Raw genomic sequence first — 19,811 nt, 5'->3', positions numbered from 1 at the left:
AAGCCCCGCCCCCACGGAGACGGCAAGCTTCTTGGTATTGCGCACGCTCCCTCGTTCTCAGTAGGGTAGAGCAGTGCGCCTGCGTGTTGCCGGCTGCGCATGCGCAGGTGCCGTGTGGCGCTCGGCGGTCGAAAGGGGAGTTCAAGGAGACGGGGGCGACTCGGCTGAGGGCTCCTCGTCGGGGTCAGGGCTGCAGCAGTCATGCCGGGGATAGTGGAGCTGCCCACTCTAGAGGAGCTGAAAGTGGAAGAGGTGAGGCTGTCCGGAGGACAGGCAAGGGAGACATGGGGTTGCGGCTTCTCGGGCCTGGGCCCAGCCCCGCTTGTGCTCAGCGGACCCTGGGCCCCGGGCCCTCCTCCGCAGTCCCCAGCACATATACAGGTCGACCCCCGGAGGTCCCCTCCGCAGCTTTGGGAGTTGCCTCTCCTCTCCACCTCACCCTGTCACATCCTGCAGTGGCCCTAGGATTCTCCCCCTTTCGCCCTCCACAGCGACCTGCTTCCCCTTCCGTGAATAATAGTGATACTTTTTATTAAGCACCAACCAGAGTCATTTTACTTAGCTTATGTGGCTTAATCCTTAAACTTGCATGCGAAGTGAGTATACAGCCCTAGGTGCTCACAGTCGAGGGAGACCTTCACCTACCTTAAAGTGGTGTCACCGGTCCAGAGTGCATAGTGGGGCAAGGAGGTCGCGGGAAAATGAGATGGTATTCGAGCGTGCATCTACTCACAGCCATGGGAAGGTGTTTGGTAACAGGATTCATTTAAAGCATTCGTTTATTCAAGAGATATCATTTGAGTAATTAACATGTGCCCATAATGCTGGAAGACATATACTTCCTGCTTTCCTGGAGTTTACAATCTAGTAGGGAGACAGACACATAAAGGGGCAATCACAGCACAGTGTAGTTAGTGCTGTAAGAAGTGAAGTAGAAACACACCCTACTAATTATAGCTGACATGATCAAGCCCTTTCTAGATTCCAGGCATGCTGCTAATTTCTTTCTATGCATTAATTCATTGAATCCTCTCAGCAACACTATAAGGTAGGATATACACAATTGATCTTAACATATTATAAATAAAGAATTAGGCCCCGAGAGTAGAAATGATTTGCCCAGGGTCACGGAGCACGTAAGTAGTAGAACTGGAAGTGAACCCAGGTCTGATTTTAAAACCAATGCCTTTCCAGTATATTATGGGTGAAAGCTCAAAAGAATGGGAAGGCCTAACAGAACTGGTGTGTTTAGGGAGCCAAGTACAGTTTGATGTGACGCCAGTGGTGGTGAGAAGCAGCAGGTGCTGAGCCTGGAGAAGCAACTTGGGCTGAGATAGGACTTGGAAGTAGCTTCCACAAGGTCAGACCAAACAGTTTGGACTTTATCCAGTAAGGGAGGTGGTAGGAAGAGGTGGAAGGTTTTAAGGCAGGGGAGTGTCATGGCAGGGCTGGATAGTAGAACAGGCTATATTAAAGAGAAGAAGGCCAAGACTAGAAATGATGTGCTAGAAACGCTATACTAGGCTCTACGGTAAGTGTTTTACCTGCCGTGCTTCGTTTTGTCTTAGATGCCTGTGAGAGTGGCAACTGCTATTTTCCTCAGAGGAAGAAATTATTAGCTATGTTCAGGGACTTTATGATATTAAAGCGACATGTACTCTGAGGTGGCAGAGGGGAACTGCCATGTGGCCACCAGTCTTTTGTCATCCCCCTCCACCCCTGGGTTAATCCTGAGTTGCTGTATTTTTTGTTGCAGTTTTTATTTGGTTCAACCAACATCTGAGGTTCTACTTCATACAACTGATACATCTGGAATAAATTTGCCTTTAGGGTTCACACAATTGAATGAACATACAGATAATTAAATAACTATACAAGACAGATGTGATTAAATACTGTGAAAGGGGGCAGATGTGGTTTAAGAAAAGAAGATTTGGACATGCTGTGGTGGCTCATGCCTGTAATCCCAGCACCTTGGGAGGCTGAAGCGGGCAGATCATGAGGTCAGGAGTTCGAGACCAGCCTGGCCAACATGGTCAAACCCCATCTCTACTAAAAATACAAAATTAATCGGGTATGGTGGCCCATGCCTGTAATCCCAGCTACTTGGGAGGCTGAGGCAGGAGAATTGCTTGAACCTGAGAGGTGGAGGTTGCGGTGAACTGAAATCACGCCATTGCACTCCAGTGTGGGCAACAAGAGCAAAACTCCATCACACACACACACACACACACACACACACACACACACACACACACAGAGAGAGAGAGAGAGAGAGAGAGAGAGAGAGAGAGGGAGGGAGGGAGGGAGGGACAAAAAAACCAAAGAAGAGAAGATTTGAAGTTGGATCTAAATTCTAGGCCTACCTGCCAGTCACCTTGATTACTTGATTTTAGCATTTGGAGACAGACATGGTTATTTGTAAGATGAGGTGACCCGAGCTCTAAAATTATTTGAAGCTATAAAGGGAGTAGAGAAAGCACTTTTGGGGCATAATGTGAGGCATGGCTAAATGGCATTTAAGGGCAGAGATGGAGAGAAGATCCTTGTAAGTTAGGAAGGGTCTGAGCAGAAGTAAGGAGATGGGAAAATTCAGGGAGCCAAAAAGGAGTTCAGTGTTTTTTTGTTTTTAAAGTGACAGAGTCTTACTCTGTAGCCCACGCTGGAGTGCAGTGGTGCGATCTTGGCTCACTGCACCCTCTGCCTCCCTGATCTCGGTTCAAGCAATTCTCCTGCCTCAGCCTCCTGAGTAGCTGGGATTACAGGCATGCGTCACCATGCCCAGCTAATTTTTGTATTTTTAGAAGAGATGGGGCTTCACCATGTTGGCCAGGCTGGTCTTGAACTCCTGACCTTGTGATCCACCCGCCTTGGCCTCCCAAAGTGCTGATATTACAGGAATGAGCCACTGTGCCCGGCAAAGAGTTCAGTGTTTTGAAAGAATAGTAAATAGTCCCTTTTTGAAGTGTTGTGGCTGAGAAGGCTGGAAAGATAGTTTGGGTCCAGAAGCCTGTCAATACACGTTAAGAAGTTTAGGCTTTATTCTGCTGTTAAGGCCAAATGAGAGTTTAGTTGCTAATTTAATAGCAGAGTAAAGTAAGAATTATCATTTAGGAAGATCACTCTAGCAGCTTTGTGAAAAATGGATTGAAGAAAAGAAAAGCAGGGAGACTGGTCGCAGTGGCTCTTAAGATTATTGAGAAAGCTGTTAATGATCCCAGTGTAATTGGTGCTTACAGAGACTGTGCTTACAGAGAGGAAAGAATATCTAGAATTGATCAGACTTAGCAATAGATTAGATATTGGAGGCAGGGAAGGTTGAAGAATCAATGTCAGATTTGCAGCATGACAATTCTGCATGTTTAAGGAGGCAAGGACAGGACTAGAAGGTTGATTGGCTCCAGATGGTGACTTCGTCTCACTTTCCACACCTGCAGACTGTGTAACCCTGCTGTGCAGTGAGGCTGTTGTGAGAACAAATGAGAAAAGAGGTTGAAATTCTGTGTTCTGTGAGACAAAGAGAGCTGAATGAATTTGAGAGGGTATTCACGGTAAACAGCTGTAAAAGGAGTTGTTTCTGTTGGAATTCATCAGTCTTAGTGAAGAAGCAGGTGAGGGGATATGGTGACATCTCAGGTTCATCCACCTCAGTGATGGTGATATAATGGGAGGAAGCCTGATTGGAGGTCACGGTCTCTGTGTTCCAGTTCTGGGGTTGCCACTGACTTGCTGTGTTGCCTCTAGCACATCCCTTCCTTTTTCTCATCAATTACAAAACAGATTGAGTGTCTTCCTTTGTTTTCCTGTGACAGGTATGGTGTTTTATACGCTCAATGACGTGAGTTTGTCTTCATTTTGGTAAGACTTCCACATTTGTAAGGAGATAAATAATGCAGCAGGCTTTTTGGCCTCATAGCTTTGGGCATTTGAATAATTGAATCAGCCACTTAAAGCTATTTTAAGACATATGACAAGTAAATATAACTAACTTAATTATTAAAATAAGCTTTTTAAAAAGTTTGAGTGTTAGTTTTTATTCTCCTAGCTGCTTATAGGTAATAAAGCAAATGTGTGCCACTCAGTTTACCTTAATACATTATTTTCAAAAACTTCAATGCGAAATCGTTATAGATTTTAAACATAAATTTATTAGAGTCATCATGGCAGATTTCACTTATCTCAAAATTTTATCTTTGCTTTGATAATTATAACAGTTGCACTATTAATAGACATAGTCATAGCTTTATTCTTCTTTCTATAGTGTGTAGATGAAATTCCTGTCACCTTTCCTTGCTTTTTATTAATAACTTAGCTGTGTAAAATACATAAAAAATAAAATTACAGACTGTTGTCACACAAAAATTTTTAATTTTACAAATCAAATTCAGAAGTGTATTAAAGCATAATACACTGTGACAGACTAGATTTTATTCTAGAAATACAGTGGATCAGTTTTACAAAATCGGTTAATGCTCTATGTTACATTTATAAATTAATGAAAATGAAGCCTAAAAATTTTAGTCTTTTCCGGTATAGAAAACAACAGCAAAGCAAAACTAATTAGAATTAGAAAGAAGCTTTCTTAACAAGGAATATCCAAACAACTCTATCCCAGATACCAACAGCAAATATTATACCAAACTGTGCTTTAAATTTTAGAAAAAGGCAAGGTTGTCTGCTGTCATTGCTCTTCATCTGTATTGTCCTGAAGGGTTTGGTCAAAGCAATAAAATAGGAAATGAGAATAAGAAGAAAAAAATTAAAGTATCAGAAAGGAAAGAGTTTTTATTTGTAAATGGAATATTTTCTGTTAATCCTCTTGAGTTTTGTATCAGAACTAACAGGAGTTCAGTAAGATGGCTGGAGAGAATGTACAGGCAAACAGTAAACAGTTTGAAAACCTAACAGAAAAACTGTCCTATTTAGATAGTATCAAAAGTGCTAAAATACTGAGGAATGAACAACAAATGTTCAAGGTCCCTTTAATGAAGGAAACTGTAATTTTAACCAAAGGACAAGAATGACCTGAATATGAATAATGGAGAGAAATATTGTGTTGTGGATGAGAAGATGTGATTCATGTATTCATATCTGTTTTCTAATTACCGTATCCCCATTTTCTAGCTAAGAGTGGGTGTTCAACAGCTACTTGTGCTGGCCACTATTTTGGGTGCTTGGTGTGTACCATAGTAAACACTATATTTAATTACCATAGCTTAATTTAAAGAGAATTGACATGTTTACAGTAGTGGATCTCTGTTGAAAACAAAATCCCTACCATCTTGGAGCTTATATTCTAGTGGTCACACACAGACCACTCAGTAACTCTTAAAATTATTGAGAAACATGTTAATGACCAGTGTAATTGGTGCTTACAGGAACTGTGCTTACAGAGAGGAAAGAACAAGTATATCAAGAATTGATCAGACTTAGCATGTGAGTGCTAAGACCAGACCATGTGAATGACCACTGATGCTAGCTGATATAAGAAGATTAGAGAAAAGCTCTCTGAGGATGTGAAATTTGAGCAGACACCCAGTATTATGAAAGTGCCCATTGTTCCCTAATTTAATATATAACTAAATTTAATACAATTTGAATGCAAATTATTGGGGGAAGGTGTTCATCTGAAAGAATAGCCAAAAAAGTTTTGAAAAGGAAGAATGAGGAGGATGGTTCTCCCAGATAACAAAATATTCTCTTCAGTGACAGTAATTAAAACATCGTAGTATTTATTGGTATAAGAAAAGGTAGTACAGAAAAGAGACCAGCAAGACCCTACTAACTGCAGCAGCTGTTAGTAAGCCCTTGACTGTTTGCAGTTCTCTCTGAGCTGGCTGTATCTACACTGTGTATCTTCTCAAGAAAATATCACTAAAATGCTATTGAGGGAAACTGCTGGACGTAAAGGGATGGCAACCTTGGATATGCTCTGATTTTTTTTTTTAATTTGCAGATTTTAATACTTTATTATTAGTTATTACTAGATGGACTATTACTAGATGGATGAGATGCTCTTTGTGATCCCTTCCAGCCTCATCTTCTGTCACTCTGTAGTCCTCTGGGAGTTTTATTTATCCATTAATTTAATTTTTTTTTGTTTTTTGAGACAGAGTCTTGCTCTGTCACCCAGGCTGGAGTTCAGTGGCATGATCTTGGCTCACTGCAACCTCTGCCTGCTGGGTTCAAGCAATTCTCATGTCTCAACCTCCCGAGTAGCTGGGATTACAGGTGCACACCACCACTTCCAGCTAATTTTTTTGTGTCTTTACTAGAGACGGGGTTTCACCATGTTGGCCAGGCTGGCCTTGAGCTCCTGACCTCAAGTGATCTGCCTGCTTCGGCCTCCCAAAGTGCTGGGGTTACATCTGTGAGCCATCTTGCACAGCGTTATATATCTATTAATTTTATTCCAGGAGCAGAAACTCAGTGAAGCATTCCAGAGTTGGTTCCTTTCCCTGCATCCTAGAAGCCTCTGTCCTTCTCCACACACCCTTTCTCTCTACCATAAATATCTAAAGATTCTATTAGGGCTACCATTTCTTCTGCTCTAAAAATGGGGATAGTAATATCAACTTCATGAGATTATTGTAAAAGTGAAGAAAATAATATATATGAAGGAGCTTTATGATCTCTAAATCACCACAGACTGTAAAGAATCGCTGGGTGACGTGGTTCATGTCTGTAATCCCAGCTACTTGGGAGGCTGAGGCAGCAGAATCCTTTGAGTCTGGGAGGCGGAAGTTGCAGTGAGCTGAGATCATACCACTGCACTCCAGCCTGGGCAGTGGGAGGGAAACCCTGTCTCAAAAAAAAAAATTTATTATTATGACAGTGTTTAATCTTCTTAGTAACATCAGAACAGTGCTACTCTTTTGTTCTGTATTCTGACCTGCATGATGTAAAGTTGAGAAAGTGGTATTCTGGTTCACAGTCTGTGGTCTTTTTGTGCCATCTTCGTTTTCCAGGTGAAAGTCAGTTCTGCTGTGCTTAAAGCTGCAGCCCATCACTATGGAGCTCAGTGTGATAAGCCCAACAAGGAGTTCATGCTCTGCCGCTGGGAAGAGAAAGACCCGAGGCGGTGTTTAGAGGAAGGCAAGCTGGTCAACAAGTGTGCTTTGGACTTCTTTAGGTAAAAATCTTTTGGTATAAGTGCCTACTTGGTTGAAACGTAAAGATTTAAATGAATAAGTGAACAGCCAGCTAATAATGTGGATTTTAGTAGGAAGTGCCTAGACTTTGAAATCAGATAGACCAAGGTAAAACACTCAAAAGATGATAGTTATTTTTGGGTTTGTTTTTATTATCTGGCAAGTTCTTTAATCTCCATGAGTCTCAGTTTCCAGAGGGTAAAATAATACCTATGTAGGTTTGGTACGCACGTAGATTAGCAGCTTGAAGTGACTGGTGGCCGTTTTGGCTACAGCAAGAAGAAAGTCTTTTTGCTGTGAAAAATTTGAAAAGGCACATAAAAGCAACTTAGCACAGTCCTTTTTAAGGAGGCATTAGCTAGATTGTTGTCATTACTACAGAACACAGGTACGATGGAAAGAGAACTGTAATCAGAGTTAAGTTTTAGGCAGGCCACTGTGCTTGAGTGAAAAAAATTTGAGTAAAAAAAATTAAATTGTATAGTTGTAGAAAAAATGTTTTAACAAGCATATTAGTCAGCACTCTATTTAAAAGGAGAGAAAGTCAATTCAAAGGGAATTGGCTCTTACAACTCCAAAGTCCAGAAATAGGCCTGGCATCAGGCAGGACTGGATTCAAGGGCTTAAATAATTTCACAACTACTTGATATCTTTTTGCCTCTCCTCTTCTCACAATCTCTTGGTTCTGGTTTTCTCTGTTGACCTCATTTCAGAAAGACTCTTACCTTGCTGTTGCAAAAATGGCCACCAGTCACTTCTGAGTTGCTATTCTGTTAATACTTGCTTAGTAAACCTAGACAAAGGGTGCCCTTTGTCCAGAAGTGAGCAGAAGCTCCTGGACTGAATCTAATTGTCCTGGCTGGCTTACTTTGTATACATATCATTGCACCATTTGTGCTTCAGGAGATAAAAAGCTCTGATTGGTCAGGCCTGAAGTGGGAAGTAGACTTAGCTTCATCGAAACCACATTGCTGAGAGACAGGGAGGGGTTGTTCCCAAAGGAAAATTAGAAGGATATTACAGAAGAATGGGGAATGACTACTGGCTAGGCAAAAGCCACTGATGTCCACTACAATTACATTAGAGAAAAAAATTAGATACCTTAGCACAGTAGCTGCCTGCCTTCTTGCTTGCTTCTGCTGTCTTTTTCCCTATGCAAAGATATTTTTGTGGTTGTACTGGTAGTATGTATACGTGGAGAAATTCATTTTTCACTTGACACGATTGGAAACATTCTTTGAAGTTGCTATATAGTCTTCATGATCATTATTTTTTTCTTTTTTTTTTTTTTTTTTTTTTTTTTGAGATTGTCTCACTTTGTTGCCCAGGCTGGAGTGCAGTGGTGTGATCTTGGCCCACTGCAACCTCTGCCTCCTGTGTTCAAGCAGTTCTCGCATCTCGAGCCTCCCGGATAGCTGGATCTACAGGCCTGCGCCACCATGCCTAGCTAATTATTTTTTATTTTTAGTAGAGATGGGGTTTCACCATGTTGGCCAGGCTGCTCTCAAACTCCCGACTTCAAAGGATCCACTTTCCTTGGCCTCCGAAAGTGCTGGGATTACAGGCGTGAGCCACCACACCCGGCCATGATCATCATTTTTAAAGATTATATAATATTACATCAGCAGATAAACTAACCATACATACCTGACCAACTCCTGTTATTGAATATCATTATTGATTACCTTTGCAGATGGATCTTTTTCATCTGTTAATTCCTCGGCATAAATTTCCTAACAGTGAGATTATTCTGTAAAAGGCTTTGAACATTATTTATGGCTCTTAAACTTCATTGCTTTTGTTTTTAAATGTTGGATCAATTTGTGCTGTCCTCAGTGCTGGCTTCCGGTATGCATAGTATTTAAATATTTGGTAGGTGCAAATATTTTTGGATGTTTCCATTTGCATTGATTTGATTGCCAGTGAGGTTGTATGTGTGTTTATTTAAACTTTTTTTTTTTTGAGACAGAGTCTCACTCTGTCACCCAGGCTGTCATGCTGTGGTGTGATCTTGGTTCACTGCAACCTCTGCCTTCCGGGTTCAAGCGATTCTTGTGCCTCAGCCACCTGAGTAGCTGGGATTACAGGTGTGTGCCACCATACCTGGCTAATTTTTGTATTTTTTAGTAGAGATGGGGTTTCGCCATGTTGGCCAGGAACTCCTGGCCTCAAGTGATCCGACTGCCTTGGACTCTCACCACATCCAGCCTAAACAATTTGTGTTCTCTAAGACAACTTTGGCAAAGGATTTTTTCCATGGCCCGGATATAGTACATTTTAAGGGGCGAATGTTTGGATTTCACAAATTCCCAAGGTGCCTAACTGCTTCCATAAAGGAATTTCTCGCTGCTGAAGTTACCGATTGTAGGCATTAGTAGGTAATTGTTAGTTATGGGGAAAAGGGTCCAGAACAGGGATCCGTGCTACTAGAGAGGTGGCTTGCAGCCCTTCTGCTGCTGCAGCATTTTGGAGAAATATAAAATTCCCCTTGGAAATGGTAGCTTTCTACCAAAGTGATTTTTGAATAGAAGTTAAGTGGGTGCAGGTTGTGCTTAGAACACCTGGAAGGGAAACCTAAGAAACTGGTGACATTCATGGACCTCCAGGAGGATAACTGAGTGGCTTATTGGGCAGGAGTGGAGAGCAGACTTTTCACTGTATACTTCTTTAGGCCATCGCTGAGATTCTTCCTTCCTAATCCATATTAAACAAGATTCATGTGAGGTTATAGCTAGATTTCTGGAGTATGGCAGGTAAGCACTTAAAAAATAAAATTATTATTCCACTGGGAGAAAGAGGTGTTCTGAATTTCTTCCACTGCCTTAAGTATGGCTTTTACATAAAATGATGGTATTTTATTCTTGCTGGACGTACATGCTACCAGGGTTGAATGAAAAGGGGGATTTTGCAAAAAGCTGAAACTTTATACCCAGAAGTTACATTTTCTCTAGCCATTTTTGATGGCCACAGAATGAATTATATGCTACCCTGCTTCTTAACAGAGAACACCAAATGTAGTATAACCTTGTTCTTGATGGCAGGGATTAATATCTGGCTTTGTTCAATATGTTAATAGAATGAGGACCTAGAGCTTTTGAGGAGTGGAGTGCAATTTGTCTTTATACTGAATGGTCCCAGGATCTTCTTGTTAGTTTGTGTATTTGTTTTTTATAATTCTGTCTCTTCCTTTGCCATTGTCAGTCACCTCTGACTTCTGTCAGCATGTCCATTATCTAATTATGTCTCCTCTTCTAAATTTGCTAAGCTGATACACCTTAGAGGAATTGGGTCTAATGAGAAGAGTACATAGGCCCCAAGTAAGATGTTCCTCTCTGAGTGAAATATGTGTGCATTATGCTATACTCTTTTCTTCCTACGACATAAAGAAATTAGGTTTTCTACCTCAGAAATCTTTTTTGTTTATTAACTCGTTCTCACCTTGAGGATCTTGAAGTTGTCTTATAAGTGAGGTAAGAATTTTTACTCCCATACCTTTCAAAAAGCAAGGCTCTGTATTTGAGATCTGTACCTATTTTTTTCTCACTTTTCTGTTTTTCATTGTTTTGTAAAGAGCTGCTCCTAACCCAGCCCTCTTTTCCAGGCAGATAAAACGTCACTGTGCAGAGCCTTTTACAGAATATTGGACCTGCATTGATTATTCCGGCCAGCAGTTATTTCGTCACTGTCGCAAACAGCAGGCAAAGTTTGATGAGTGTGTGCTGGACAAACTGGGCTGGGTGCGGCCTGACCTGGGAGAGCTGTCAAAGGTAAAAAGGCTCTTGCTGGAGGTCTCACTCTCTGACTCAGGGGTGGGATAAAGGCAGGAGGTGGTCAGAAAAGGGTCTCTGTGAATACACATACATATAAGAACTTACCAGATTTACCAAACATATTAATTAGGCAGTGATTATGTATGATCTGGAAAGGAATTTTTAAAAATAGAAATATTTCTTTAACTAGACCTTCTAGCATGTACAGATTTGTTTTTTGTTAATTAGCTAATTAAAGAACAGAAGAGAGTAGAGAAAGATAAAGTATTAGTGAAACACTGTCAGTTGGAAACATGGTGGAGGTTATTGTGGAATTCACTGGGGAAATAGGATCAGGCTTAAGCTATAGGTTAAATAGGATCAGGCTGAGGTATGTGCCTTTTCAGGAACATACCTAAGATTTTTCTAAAAATGACATACTTTTAGTTTTACAATTGTTTTTAAAAGTGTTTCTTTTTCTCCTATATTTCCTGTCTTAGTTGTGACACCACCATCTGTTGAAACATCAGAGCTAGAAACCTGAATTTCTTCATTCCCTACTCTTTTGATTCCATGCAGTTGTCACTTCCTATAGATTAGCATCTCCTGGATTTTTTTTTTAATTCTCTCGTTCCTGCTGCTGTTATCTTATTCTTGGACAGGAGTTCTTAACCTGGGGTACATGAATTTCCGGAAGGGGAGAGTGGATCAATGTGGGCTTTAGAAGACAGTGTGTCCTCTGAAATTAAAGAATTGAGGATTAAGTTACACCTCCACAATGAGAGTGACCTGTGTGGAAAATAAATCTTATGTCACTGTGTTTTTAAAAACTGTATAGGGACTCTCAATTGCTGGTGAGATAAAGCATCCTCTCTATAACATGGCATACAGGCCTTTTATGATCTGACCTGTCCCTGCTTCTTCAGTCTCAGCTCCCTCAGTTCCCTCTGGGGCAGCACAGGTAGTAAGGCGTGGAGGAAAAACTCAGGTCTCACTCTGTCTCCCAGGCTGGAATGCCGTGGTGTGATCACGGCTCTCTGCAGCCTTGACTTCCTGGGCTCAGGTGATTCTTCCACCTCAGCCTCCTGAGTAGCTGGGACTACTGGTACAGGCTACGATGCGTGATTAATTTTTGTATTTTAGTAGAGACAAGATTTTGCTATGTTACCCAGTCTGATCTTGAACTCCTGGGCTCAAGTGATCCTCCCACCTTAGCCTCCCAAAGTGCTGGGATTACAGATCACTGTGCCTGATCTGGTTGCCTTCCCTTTGTGTATAGCATCTGTGAATAGTTGGATTATAAGCTTGGTGTCTTAAGTGATAACGTAGCAATTTTTTTTTCATTTGTATCTGGCATGATTATTTTCAGGTACATTTTGATGTACTGAACATATTATTTTAAATAGTTGATAATTCTAGGTTGGAAAGTGGTAGAATTTATAAATGTAACAAATAAAAACACCTTTTCTCATTTCTGACTCTTATAAAAGGAGAAATAACAAGTCATGCTAGTTAGAAAGCATATTTATTCTTGAATCTTTGTATTAACATTTTTTAAAACTCTGTAAGATTTTAAAAAAATTATCCTAACTCTTTCAAAAGTGCATTTCTTGGCCAGGTGCCATGGCTCACACCTGCAATTTTAACACTTTGGGAGGCTGAGGCAGGAGGATCATTTGAGCTCAGGAGTTCAAGACCAGCCTGGGCAACATGGCAAAACCCTGTCTCTACCAAAAATACAAAAAATTAGTCGGATGTGTGGTGTGTTTCTATAGTCCCAGCTACCTGAGAGGCTGAGGTGGGAGGATGGCTTGAGCCTGGGAGGTAGAGGTTGCAGTGAGCCAAGATTGTGCCACTGCACTCCAGCCTGGGCGACAGAGTAAAACCTCATCTCAAAAAAAAAAAATTAAAGTGTTTCTTTAAGAGGATTATTGGTTTTAGTTATACCTAGATTCAGTATCCAGTTTCTTTCTGGAAATATGATAATCAGCTGCATAAAGCCTATATTTTAGCTTCATTCACTTCTGCAATCTGTTCCCCTGGATTGCCCTTTTCTCGTACCTTCCCTTGGTGAATTCCTGCTCACTCACCTACTCTCACCTCAAATGTCATGTCCTTTTTTGAAGTTTCTGACTTTCCTAGGCAGAATTGCTCTCTCTCACCCATAAGCTCACCATCCTGATAATATTAAAAATAACTTTGGAGCAACTACTATATATCAAGTAGTTTTCACATGTTATCCTGGTTTGTCTCAGTCACCCTGTGAGCTACTAATAGCCCCCTTTTGCAGACAGGAAATTGAAGGATAAGTCGGCTGGCCAAAGTCATTTACCCAGTACTTAGTTTGATCACATGGGTTCGCTCCTTTTTTTTTTTTTTTTTTTTTTTTTTTAAGGGATGGTACAGAAGAGGAAGCTGCTTTTTTGTTCTTTCCTCAAAAAGGGTTCTCTAAGTTTGAGAAACATTTTTCTAGATTTATTTCATCAATATCTTTTTTTTTTTTCCTTTTTTTTCTTTGAGGTGGAGTCTTGCTCTGTTGCCTAGGCTGGAGTACAGTGGCACAAACTCTGCTCACCACAACCTCTGCCTCCCAAGTACAAGCAATTCTCCTGCGTCAGCCTCCTGAGTAGCTGGGATTACAGGTGCCTGCCACCACGCCAGGCTAATTTTTGTATTTTTAGTAGAGATGGGGTTTCACCATGTGTCCTGGGCTGGTTTTGAACTCTGACCTCAAGTGATCCGCCTGCCTCAGGATCCCAGTGCGTTGAGATTACAGGCATGAGCCACCGTGCCCAGCCAATTTCATAAATGTCTTTAATTCCTTAAAAGAGCTTCACATATACTAAAGAACCATGAGTGGATCATTAATAACCATCTCTAAATATGACAGGGAGGTGTGAAAACTTTCAAAAGCAAGCAAACAAAACTAGTAGACTTGAAGACTTAGGTTCCAGCTTTAGCTTTGACATTACTGTGTATCTTTATCTTAGGCATGCCAGCCTCCCTGGTCTTCATCTGTGAACTAGAGATAATAATGCCTCATAAGGTAGTTATAATAATAATTGTGTGATTCTATACCTGAAAGCTCTGTTCCCAGCAAATGGTTTCTGAATATATACATGTAGAAAGATTAATCTGGTCATCTTACATGAGGTGACTTAACAGGTCAGATCAGTAGAGGAATAATCAGAAGACTGCTGACAATGGTGGCCTTTATGTCTTCTTCCCTGGGCCTATTTCTTTATCTTTAAAATGACAGCAGTTTCTGCTGGCTTTCCAGTTGAGATTCCTGTGGCCATCAGGGGTACTGTGAGTGTAAATTATCTCTCCCTGTTGTATTTTAGTACTTCACCACTCTCCTGGCTTATTGGCTCAGCTTCCCAGTTTGAGTCTTGCCTCTCTCTAGCTTTTACACTTTGCAGCCAACAGAGATGGAATTTAGTTACTACCCTGCTTCAGTGGCACCTGTTAACCATCAGGTTAAAACGCAAACACCTTTGCTTATCATTTAATACCTTTTATCTGGCCTGTCTACCACTGTAGTGTGGTATTAAGCACAGGCTTTGGAGTAGGCATATCTGGCTTTGTGTACTCTTTCTTCCACTATTATCTGGGTGGCCTCAGTGAGCCCCTGCAGAATGACCTCATAAGAGTGTGAAAATGGAATTGAATAATGTGCTCAACATCATTTCTAACAATAAGTGCTTGGTGAAATGCTTCGTCTCCCTCCATTCTTCATGCAGCCTTTGCTTCAGCGATTCTGAAGACATATCTGTCTATCTCCATGTGACAGTTTACCTGGAATGTCTTTTCCCCCCTTGTCTTTCTGACTGGCTCCTGTTCAGACTTTAAGCTGAGTCTTACCTCCTCAACAATAGTCCAAACCCCCAGCCTTCAGGATGGGTTAGATGTGCACAATCCGTGCTCCTAGAGCAGTCAGTTCCTGTGTCCATCATTGCCGTCAGGCATGGGGTAATTGGGAAATCTTGGTGGTTATTCTTGGCTTTCTCCCTCACTAGACTGTGATCCCCTTGAGGACAGTGTATATGTTGTTTTCTTCTGTATCCCTAATTTCTACCACATGGAATGATATAAAGTAGGCTTTACTGTTAGGATTAAATAAGTCTGAATGTGATTTGCTGGGGATTTAAGTCAGGGAGCAGTTGGCGGCAGTGGGAGCAATGGGGGAGACACCAGGAGGCGCATTGATGGTTATAGATTCCTCCACCCGAGCTTTCAACTTTGCCTTTGCCCTATTCACCCTTCCCAGGTCACCAAAGTGAAAACAGATCGGCCTTTACCAGAGAATCCCTATCACTCAAGACCAAGACCAGAGCCGAAGCCTGAGTACGATGGAAAGCTGAAGCCTGCCTTATATGGCAGCCGCTTTGCTTTCTGGACCAGGTAAAGTTGGGTCCATGGCTCACACTCAGTCATGTGCCCAGACAACGACTGATGAAAACGCCCAAGCAGTTTGCATCGACTGATAGTGTGTTCTTTCCGGGATCACAAACATTAACAAAAAAGTTAATTTATGTGACTTGGCAGTTATTCTATACCATTTCCTGTCCATTAAAATTTTTAAAGGAAACAGTTGTATTTTATTATGTTTTATGTGACCTTTTGGCCTTTAAAGATGACTTCCCTTGCTTTTTCTTCTTGTAGTCCTGCCTGTTCCTCTTGCCTTGCTTTAAGTTAAGTAGGCACTCCTGTGGCTGGGAATCCCTGTTAGAACAGGGAGAAGTGGCTGTGTGAAGGAGAGGCAGCTTTCCTCGGGGTGTTTCTGTGTTCACACATTTTGAAGTCTCAGCTCTCTTTCCTTCCATGCAACATCTTAGGCAAAAAGATTTCCCTAAAGGTCATACAAGGGGAGCCTCCAGGATAGAAGTGCAGAAACTTATTTGAGGCGTGACTCGGAGAATGGGAGGGGTTCCTAGCAGGGTCTTATGCAGTGTTGCTCAAAGTTTCTTGAAGAACCGAACTTCCACCACTTCCCCTTGATATCCCATCCTCAAGCATTATAACCCAGATGTTTTTCCTGATAGACGAGGGAGGTGGAGGCTGAACTTCCAGCTCCAAAGCCAGGAAGTCTGGAGGTCTGAGTGTCAATTCCAACCTTGGGTGTGTTCCTTAACCTCTTGTGAGAGGTTGAATTTGAGGACAAACTAAAGGGCACATGCTTATCTACCTCCTGGGCAGGTTAAAACCACAAGTGTTTATAAAGCTCTTTGGTTCAAAGCACTATTATGTCTGTTTACCCCTTTCATTCAATCCTTTTTCACTGCTAGGCTGTTTCCTCTACATCTGACTGGGTTATTTTATGCCTTCTGGTTATGGCTTTAAATTGCATATACTGTGAAAGTCTTTTCAATTCCCTGGGCCTTGGCTACCTCTTTGCAGCACTCTAAAAAGTGAAGCAGTTGGACAAGAGTCTTTGTAAAGGCCCTTCGAGCTCATTCAAGATTTTCTAAGTGGGGAGATTGCCGTGAGGTACTAGACAGATGAGGTGCAGGGTGTGTTGCCTGCAGTGCTAGGACAGTTCAGATAAAAAGCATTGTGTGATCTGTCATGCCTGCTTCTGCACTGGTGCTGCCCCCACAGCTGGAAGCATTTTGGGTGCTTCCAGCAGAACTCCCACCTGTTTTGCAAAAGTTACTTGCCAGCCAACTTTTGCCTCAGAATCTCTAATGGAAAATTGTTTTTTGCATTTTTTTTTTCAATCGCTGAGGCAAAACCCATTAATCTTTTGGTGGCCAAGTAATTGGAAGTCACCTCTGGTGGGTGAAGTATGAGCATGGCTACAGATTATATGATACTTCATCCCATGTTGCTTCCTAGGTTCCTTCTGCAAAGGAAGCTGTGCCTTATGTAAATAATAACAAGTATTCATTGAGCACTGTGCACTGTGCTAAGTGCTTTACATGTTTCAGCTCCTTCAATGCCTAGAGTCCTTTGAACAAGGTACTATAAGTCATACTCATTTCACAGATGAAGGAAGTTAAAGTTTAGCGAGAGGTTAAGAAGCCTCAGTCTCAAGGCTGAGTGTGGTGGCTCATGCCTGTAATCCCAGCACACTGGGAGGCCGAGGTGGGCAGATCACCTGAGGTTGGGAGTTCGAGACCAGCCTGACCAATATGGAGAAACCCCGTCTCTACTAAATATACAAAATTAGCCAGGTGTGGTGGCGCAAGTCCTTAATCCCAGCTACTCGGGAGGCTGAGGCAGGAGAATCGCTTGAACCCTGAAGGCTGAGGTTGCGGTGAGCCAAGTTTGCACCACTGCACTCTGGGCTGGGCAACAAGAGTGAAACTTCATCTCAAAAAAAAAAAAAAAAAAAAAAGTCCCTGCCTCATATATAAGAAGTAGCAGATACAGGATATACAGGATACAAGTGAATATTGTCGGGTTCCAATGGCCACGCACCTGTTCTTGAAAGCCATGGTGGTTCTCAGCCTTGATCGCCCATTGGAATCACCTGGGAGGCCTTTAAATCCCAATGTTTGGATGCCATCCCCAGAGATTCTGTTGTAACTGGTGTATAGTGTGGCCTGGGTATGGAATTTCTGAAAGCACTCCCAGCCTACTCTAATATGAAACCAAGGTGTAGAACCACATGATTTTAGACATGAGGAAGCAGGTACAGGAGGCTACCTGCTAGTAAGTAGTAAGTGGCTATGCTGAGATTTAAACACAGATACATCTGATTACAAAGCCCCTGCTCTCAAAGTAAATGAGTGTATATGAATCACCTGGAAATTTTAATGATTTTTGATTCAGTAGGTCTGAGGTAGGGCCTGAGATTTCTAATAAGCTGTTTCTTGATGCTAACGGCACTGGTCCATGGATCACATGGGAAATGAGGGAATAAACTATACTGTCTTTCTGCGTAGGATCTATGTCTGGCTAATTTACCTGCTGCAGCTTCTAGCACTGTTCACTCCCCAAATGTGAATTCATCTCTGTAGAATCAAAGCAACACATCTTGAACTGTTAATGGTTTCAAATTCAATTCTAGGATGTAACTTTTGCCCAAGTTGGACAGCAGTTCTTGCCTTCCCCCTCCCCACCTTGCTTTGAATTCCTTGAACAAAGAAACTGACTTTTGGCTTTCCTGTACTCTCAATGGGATTACACGACATCATAGCCTTCTAGGACAGAAGAGTCTAAGTAATTAAATCTAATAATTTCTTAAGGCTCTCATAACAAATGCATGTCTCAATTTCAGTAGGTAAAAGGTCACAGAACAATTGGAAAGCAGTTAGTGTGAAGGATTCCTGAACAGGGCTTCAAATAATGGAACATCCTCCTGGTGGTTTGGCTTGAGAATAATGAGATGAATTCCTTATATCCCCAAAGGAAATGTATCTGCCTCCTTTCCTCTGCCAAGCCTGTTCCTGTCTTCCCTATCTGTGTTAATGGTGTCTCCATCCTCCCAGCGTCAAATAACCTGAGATGCATCTTTGACTCTTCCGTTTACTCCAAGTTCCAATCCAACATCAAGTCTTGTGGAGTTTCTTCTGTAATCGCTCACATTTGCTACTTCCTCTTTTATCTCACTGTCACATTCCTAGGCTGTTTTTGTTTCCCTCGCATGGATTATTAAAATGACTTCCTAAGGGGTCTCCCATCACCATCTCCCCCTCCAGTCCATCCTCCAGTTTGCTCCACGTCCTCTGCTACTCAGAAGCCTTCAGGGACTCCCAAATGACTGCTAACTCAAGCCCAAATCCTTACTGGCATTCTGACACTCCATATAATCTGGACCTAGCCTAACCCACTTCCCATCATTATCTTACTTCTTATTTATTTATTTATGAGATGGAGTCTCACTTTATTGCCCAGGCTGGAGTGCAATGGCTGTGTTCTCCGTTCACTGCAACCTCCGCCTCCCAGGTTCAAGTGATTCTCCTGCCTCAGCTTCCCAAGTAGCTGGGATTACAGGTGCACACCACCACACCCGGCTAATTTTTGTATTTTTAGTAGAGACAGGGTTTCACCATATTGGCCAGGCTGATGTTGAACTCCTGACCTCGTGATCTGCCCGCCTTGGCCTCCCAAAGTGCTGGGATTACAGGTGTGAGCCACTGCACCCAGCCTTATCCTACTTTTTATTACGTGCCCTACACTTTAAACATGTCATTTATCAAGAATTTTTAAATCTTCAAGAATGCTATCCCCTTGCCGGGAAACAGTCCTTCCTCATATCTGCCTCTTGAAAGTCTACCCATCTCTCAAGGCAAACATGAATGCTGTCTTTCCCAGGAAGTATCTCCTTCCTACAGCCAGAAGTGGTCTTTCCTGCCCCTTTGTTCCCGTGACACAATATAGTATGATGGTGGGGCATGAGGGCTCTGAAGTTGGGCTGTCTGGTTTTGAATCCAGGCTCTGATCATTTAATGGCTGTGTGACCCTAGCGAAGATACTTAACCTTTCTGTACCTCATAGACCTCATATGTAAAACAGGAGGGGGAGGAGATGACAATAATAGTACCTACCTTCTGGGATGGCTATGAATATATAGTGAGTTATACACACAAAGTGAATAGCAGAGGGTTGATAAACGGTAGCATTGTTATAAGACTGTATTTGAGTAACACCTGTCATGACACTAGCCGTGTCTTACCTCTCCCGTTCTCAGCACTGCAAGAGTTGGACTTCTATCTTATTTCTATATTCCAGTGCCCAGTATATGGCAAACATCCAGGAAATGATGAACTGTACATGAAGTTTACCTTTCCAAAGAACTTCCAAACCCTTTCTGTGCTATAAAACCACAAACAATAAATTACTCCTATATAGAAATGCAACTAACTCTTTGAGGTTAAATTGCCATCTTTGTAGATATCAAATCCTAGCTGAAATGCTTTGGGTATAATAAAGGATGTGTGTGTGTGTGTGTGTGTGTGTGTGT

At 41.9% G+C, this 19,811-nt stretch overlaps 1 protein-coding gene across 1 annotated transcript; it reads left to right on the top strand.

Annotated features, from left to right (window-relative positions):
* Positions 1-65: 65 nt before the first annotated feature.
* Positions 66-15,491, top strand: NDUFA8 (NADH:ubiquinone oxidoreductase subunit A8). Its single transcript, XM_032251516.1, has 4 exons — positions 66-252; positions 6,969-7,132; positions 10,753-10,918; positions 15,171-15,491. Exons 1-4 carry the CDS (start codon positions 202-204, stop codon positions 15,306-15,308), a joined length of 519 nt encoding a protein of 172 aa, XP_032107407.1. The 5' UTR covers positions 66-201; the 3' UTR covers positions 15,309-15,491.
* The last annotated feature ends 4,320 nt before the right edge of the window (positions 15,492-19,811 follow it).

Source organism: Sapajus apella, unplaced genomic scaffold (assembly GCF_009761245.1).
Source record: "Sapajus apella isolate SASKATOON/1434 unplaced genomic scaffold, GSC_monkey_1.0 scaffold76, whole genome shotgun sequence".
Lineage (NCBI taxonomy): Eukaryota > Metazoa > Chordata > Mammalia > Primates > Cebidae > Sapajus > Sapajus apella.
The sequence above is the reverse complement of the archived record's forward strand: the minus strand, read 5'-3'. Positions and strand labels throughout refer to the sequence as shown.